The sequence below is a fragment of the Vigna umbellata genome, chromosome 8 (genome assembly GCF_029865625.1).
Source record: "Vigna umbellata cultivar VRB3 chromosome 8, Vumbellata_1.0, whole genome shotgun sequence".
Taxonomy (NCBI): domain Eukaryota; kingdom Viridiplantae; phylum Streptophyta; class Magnoliopsida; order Fabales; family Fabaceae; genus Vigna; species Vigna umbellata.
Genome location: NC_142172.1, coordinates 42,972,711 through 42,978,689, shown reverse-complemented (window position 1 = coordinate 42,978,689; position 5,979 = coordinate 42,972,711). Strand labels below are relative to the sequence as shown.

Genomic DNA, 5,979 nt, shown 5'->3' with positions numbered 1-5,979 from the left:
GCATGAGATTGCGAGAGGGAGAGCGAAAGAGAGCTCAGTGAGGGTTGGGTGAGATAAAGGAATGGTAGATTTGGTAAAAATGTGTTTATGGAAGGCTACGGTGGCCGTTTCAATCCCTAAGAGGCTGTGTTCTTTGTCAAACCAAATAATCTGTTTATAATTAATCGAAAATGAAGTAAACTGAAACCAAGAAATCTAATGGTCAAATGTGGACTTTAAAACTCTCAATTCGAATTGTATTGGATTGAGTAAGTTGAATCTGGACTCTATTCAAATCAACCATTGCTCACCCCAAGAGTAAGTGGAAATAGAATGCTAGGGATTTGTGGGTAAACAGGGAGAGTGTTGAGATTATATCTCTCCTAAAATTACAACTTTTATTTATGATAACTAATAATTATAATAATAAAATAATAAGAAAAAGAAAAATATTTTTTTATAAAATAATGTCCAGGTTTTGTTTTGAATTAATTTTAACTAATTATATTATTTTTTTATTAGTGTACTAAATATGTTTTTTTCTTTAATTTTAAGTGAAAATTATAATTAGTCATTTCTCGAAACTTTGAATTAATTTAGTTCATTATCATTATAACCGCATGAATTTAATCATTTTAATTATTATTTTTTTCTTGAGGTTTTAAACGCGTTTTTCAACTAACATTGAAGATAATCAAACAACGTATGCAACTATATGAAATGTGTTTAAAATATCAAATAAACTTAACAAAATTTGATTAAAATGACTAAATCCGCATTTCTAAAGTTAATGGACTAAATTAGACCAAAATTTTAAAGATGGACTAATTCTAATTTTCATGAAAAGTTAAGAAATAAAAAATATATTTAACCCTTTATTAATTGTAATCATAAGGACAAATCCTATCACTTAATTTATTAAAACAATTTTTTTATTTTTCACATCCACCAAATTATTCACAAACTTTATAAATTTTATCTTCAATCTCGTTATCACGTCGAAATCTCAAGCACACCACTTTATTCTTTATTCTTTCTCAAATTCATCCACTAAATTTTTCTTAAATTATTTCCCAAAAAGAAAGAGAACATAATAATTAAGGAATTATTCTGTCACCAGAATTAATAAAATTATTATCCAACATATTTTTAATTAGAATAATAAAAGTAGCTAGTTGTAGCTAAAACCTTGGTTAGTGTTAAGTATTAATTTAGATTTTAAACCAACCAATTATAATTTTTTATTAATAATAAAAATTATCTTACATACTAATAATTTTTAGTTTATAAATGATGTCTAACTTAATTAATAAATAATTATGTTTTGTCTCTAAATTTAATTATAATTTAATAATCTTCTTGTAGTAATTATATTTATTGTATTTATTTATGTTCCATTCAAATATAAAAAATTGTATTTATTAATTAAATTATTTGTATAATAGAACGAACTTTAATATCATGTTAAATATAATAAAAATTGTGTACGAAATTAATCTCTATTAAATTAAATATATACATAAAATTTTTTATTTATAATAAAAGAAATATAAACTTAATCTAAAACCTATAAAATAATAATACATTAACTAAAGATAAAAAAATAAATATAAAATAAAAATAATATATTTAATCACTATAAACTATATCATAAATGATGGGATATTTCGTGTATAAAAAACCTAAAAGAAAAATAATAAAATTTTATATTTCATAAATTAAAGTAAATAAAAAAAGTTAAGAAGCAAAATGGGGAATACCATATCAATAGCCTTCATCGAAATTCACCTCCACAAGCTGCTCTTATCGTCATCACTTGGAACGTGCTTCTCTTCCACGAACTCCACTCCTCAACTACGATGAAGTCAATCTTCCCAGTTTTCAGGAGCAACCCATTTTCCCTCTCAACAACACCTCTGAAACCCTTAAAGGCTTCCGTCAAACCCCCACCCCCAGATTTTGATTACAGGAGAGAGATCTCGGAGGAGTCCAGAGCCGCCATAGCCGAATCTCACCCCGAGTTGCTGGACTTAGCCGACAATGGGAGCTTGATCTTGGTCCAGAAGAAGAGGTTTGGCCCAGTCCCGTCTTGGAGGACCGAATTCGTGGAGCCTGAATTCATTTGGCTGATAGGAACTTCCCATGTTTCCAAGGATTCGGCTATGGAGGTAGAACGCGTGGTGCGCGCTTTGAGGCCTGATAATGTTGTTGTAGAGCTCTGCAGAAGCAGGTAACTACAACCACTATAGTTATACTCCTGCTTCACTATCTTTCATGGAAATCATTCATCGTGTCTCAACAATTAAGGTATCTCTTGATGGGGAATGGTGTATGTGTGCCTCTGTGGGGCTGTAGTTCCACAGCTGCGGGAACCGTTTCTAGTGGCGAATTAATCATAGTTTTGTTTTGTTGTTTTCTGTAGTGTTTTTTAAATTTTAATTACATGGTGGCGTATTAGTTATCTTATAATAATGTAATTAATTTAAACACTGTAACAACTTTTAACTGTTATGTTAAGATTCATTATTTTAAAAGACAAAATGTTAACTGTTCGAAAGTTGAAAGATCAAGACACAAAATTAATAAAGATTTAAAAATATCATGTTCTTAAAATTCTCCATGGATGGAGAAATTATGTTGAAAAATCAGTGTCTACATGTTCATATTTATAAGAATCAAACTCTATAATAATAACACACATAAAGAGTTACTGATGGGAATATCCGTAAGAGATTGGCTACATATGAAACAAAGATCAATTTGTAAGAAATTGAGAGTGACGTATGTATTAAGTATAAATCCTCTGAGAGTAGTTGAGGGGTGAGAATCTAACATTGTGATTGATGAATCAGATGTGGAGTAAGAAAGACAAAAACAAGAGGGTGAGTGGAAAATGTATACTACAATCGGAAGAAGAAGAGAAACGTGACAACATTACATGTACAGAAAAAGAATGATAAAATTTCGTGTCCAAAAAGAATATGGAATGAAAATGAATAATTAAAGGTCAAGGTCACACATGAATTTGCGAACAGTTTCAAGAGATAACATAAGTATACACTATTACTGTAACTGGACTGATGTAAAACTTAACTCGACAGATATATTATATATCTCATTTTTCCTTTCCTCTTTCTTATCCTTTTCCAAATTCTAATGCACAGTTCTTATTTTTTATTTTCCAATTTATATTATCCACATTGTTTATTCCACATCTTAACTTCAATTGTTACAGATCTCATTTCCAGAGCCGGGATCATGTATGTTTCTGAGGATGAAGAGCCGAGGAAACAATTGCGTTCCAACATGTTTTCCTTGAGTGGCACTGGTTTCTTTGGAGCTGTTGGTCGTAGCATAAACCTAGGTAACTTCGCAATTGTTTATTTCTTATAATATCTATAAAAATAACTTATTTACTATTTGTCTAAATATCAGGTGGTCAAACTGCATTAGCATTACGATTACTTTTGGCTGCCTTTTCATCAAAGATTTCTTCGGATATTAATCGCCCTTTTGGTGATGAGGTAGTTTCAAAGTACTATAGATTTCTAGTACTTGGAAATAGAAGGTATTTTAATAATATCTATAATGTAGTTCCGTGCTGCTCGAAAGGCTTCCGAGGAAGTTGGAGCACAGATAGTTTTAGGAGATCGACCAATTGAAATAACGGTATGTACATTTTTTCAGATTTTCTATCAGGCACAGCTTGCATTAACACAAAGCTTAGTGAGTACCTTAGTTTATGTTAGTTGAATGCAAAAATTATATCTTCACAATTAGGCTAACTTGATAATTAGTGAAAGACAATTCTTTAATGATACAACTAAGTATTATGTGTATACACTCATCCTCTCCCTCGATTAAACTTTGATGTATTGGTTTCAAACCACGTGAAAAAAAAAGTAAGAGAGATTTATATGATGGAGTTTATGGTTAAAAAATCATTTTCCTTGTCTATTATCTGTTTTGCAGCTTCAAAGAGCATGGAAGGCTATGAGATGGAGTGAGAAACTAAGTTTAGTGTTATCGATTTTTCGTGGGATAGCATTTTCATCAAACATTTCTGTAAATAAGCTAAAGGTTAGTTTGTTTGATCAAGATACTACAATTTTAGTTCATATGATTTTTTTTCCACGCTAAATCTCTAGCTTCTATATAATGATTATTAAGGAATGCAAAAAAAAAAAAGCACGTTGACTTTTGGAGAGAACTAACTATCTTACTGAAATAATATTTGAAGAACAAGAATGTCTATATGATCAATTGTATTGCCTTTGATTTTGGTTTTATAGTTTGTCGAGGGATTCACAGGCATAAGTGGTGAATCGTTTATGCATTCATTTCTTCAATTTAAATGAAAAACTGAGTCACTTCTCATGTTATGATTGGGTTGATATATTGAGCAATGATGGTATTGAGCAAGATAATCCGGATTATTTGAAAAACTACAGGAAGCAAGTTGGGATGATGATAAATTTCAACTTTATGAGCAGCTGAGTTTTTCATATCCTTCCTTACTGTCACCTCTCATACACGAACGAGATACAGTAAGTGTTTCTTTTTCCTGTTTGACTTGCATAGTTTGAGCATCCTTTGACATGCAAATGCAAGTAAAGAATGGTGTGTTATTTTTGATGCAGTATCTTGCATGGTCATTGAAGAGAAGCAAAGCTGTGAATAACAGTAAAAGGGTTGTGGGTGTGATAGGAAAAGGTCATATGAAGGGTGTAATATATGCGTTGTTATGCGATACAGGAAATTTGAGGTTTAGGGACCTTGTAGGGAAAGATTCTCATAGTGGTTGGATCAGTGGCATAGTCAAGAGTTTAGTGAGGGATACAATCATTGGTATCTTCTTATGGGCCTTATATGAATTCATAAATGGAGGAAGATAGACTGTTACTCCTGCACCTCTCACTTTTCTCCCTACATCTTCACGTCTCAAAATGAATTTTAAAATTTGTTGAAGCTTTAAAAAAAATTTCAACGAATTTTAAAATTTATTTTAAAAAAAATTCAACGAATTTTAAAATTTATTTTAAGAAAAATTCAACGAATTCAAAATTCATTAAAGAAAAATTCTTTTAACGAATTTCGAAATTTGTTAAAATATTTTTTAAAAACTTCAACGGACTTCAAAATTCTTTGAAGATTTAAAAAGTTATTCAACAAATCTTGAAATCTGTTTAAGAAATTTTTTTTTAACGAATTTCGAAATTCGTTGAAATAAAAAAAAAGAGGTATAAGGTTTTCTTGAAATACAATAACAAATTTTGAAATTTAAAAAAAAATTGGAAATGTAAGGAAAAATATGGGATGGTGCATAGAGTAACACTTAAGAACATAAATCAAGCCCAATTATATTTTTCATTTTTATTGGATTATCCAACTTTCGAAAGCAAACCACTTTGGACCACTTAGAAGAAAAAACAAAATTTATAGGTATAAAAAGACTATGATGTATATCATACCTTTTATGGGTGTATATGCTAAAACAGTTAGTTTATATTATAGATGAAATTATTTGATAAAGTTATTTTATTTGTGTTTGATAAGGTATTTTTTAAATAACTTTTTTTGTCCACTCATACTTTTAGAACAGATTATTTAAAAATTTTCCATTTTTGTTTTTATTGTTACACGTTTTTTTAATTATTAATTTAATATTACACTCATTTATTATTGTTTTAATTATTCAATTAGTTTTAATAAATATTTGTTTGTTTAGAAATGATAACTGTTTTAAATTACAGTGAACAATAAAATATTACTTGAAATTTAATCTATATAAAAAATGGTTTATAACAATAACTAAAACATAGAAAGTTATAAGTATATAAAACATTTAACTACCTAATATTAAAAATTATTAAATAATTAATTATGTTTTTATTTATCGTTTTGTACTTTTGGTTAGTTTTATCAAAAGCATAATTTTTCAATTTTTTTAAGATTTTTTAAACATTTAATATAAGTAAATAAACTATAAATCATTGCGTA

General features: G+C 28.8%; 1 protein-coding gene across 2 annotated transcripts; it reads left to right on the top strand.

Annotated features, from left to right (window-relative positions):
* The first annotated feature begins 1,733 nt into the window (after positions 1–1,733).
* Positions 1,734–5,515, top strand: LOC124832469 (TraB family protein). Of its 2 annotated transcripts, none has more exons than XM_047306679.2 (7): positions 1,734–2,209; positions 3,228–3,343; positions 3,415–3,503; positions 3,574–3,648; positions 3,952–4,059; positions 4,431–4,526; positions 4,620–5,515. In XM_047306679.2, exons 1-7 carry the CDS (start codon positions 1,839–1,841, stop codon positions 4,872–4,874), a joined length of 1,110 nt encoding a protein of 369 aa, XP_047162635.1. In that variant the 5' UTR covers positions 1,734–1,838; the 3' UTR covers positions 4,875–5,515. The 2 variants fall into 2 exon arrangements, with proteins under 2 accessions (XP_047162635.1, XP_087953886.1); XM_088097760.1 differs by having other exon boundaries at positions 4,596–5,515.
* Positions 5,516–5,979: the final 464 nt, after the last annotated feature.

Bases quoted from the DNA above. Each gene is read 5' to 3' on its own strand.
- LOC124832469 (XM_088097760.1), top strand. From the start codon at position 1,839: ATGAAGTCAATCTTCCCAGTTTTCAGGAGCAACCCATTTTCCCTCTCA. The intron at 3,649-3,951 runs GTATGTACATTT...TCTGTTTTGCAG, and splicing joins ATCGACCAATTGAAATAACG to CTTCAAAGAGCATGGAAGGC. The intron at 4,060-4,430 runs GTTAGTTTGTTT...GAAAAACTACAG, and splicing joins TTTCTGTAAATAAGCTAAAG to GAAGCAAGTTGGGATGATGA.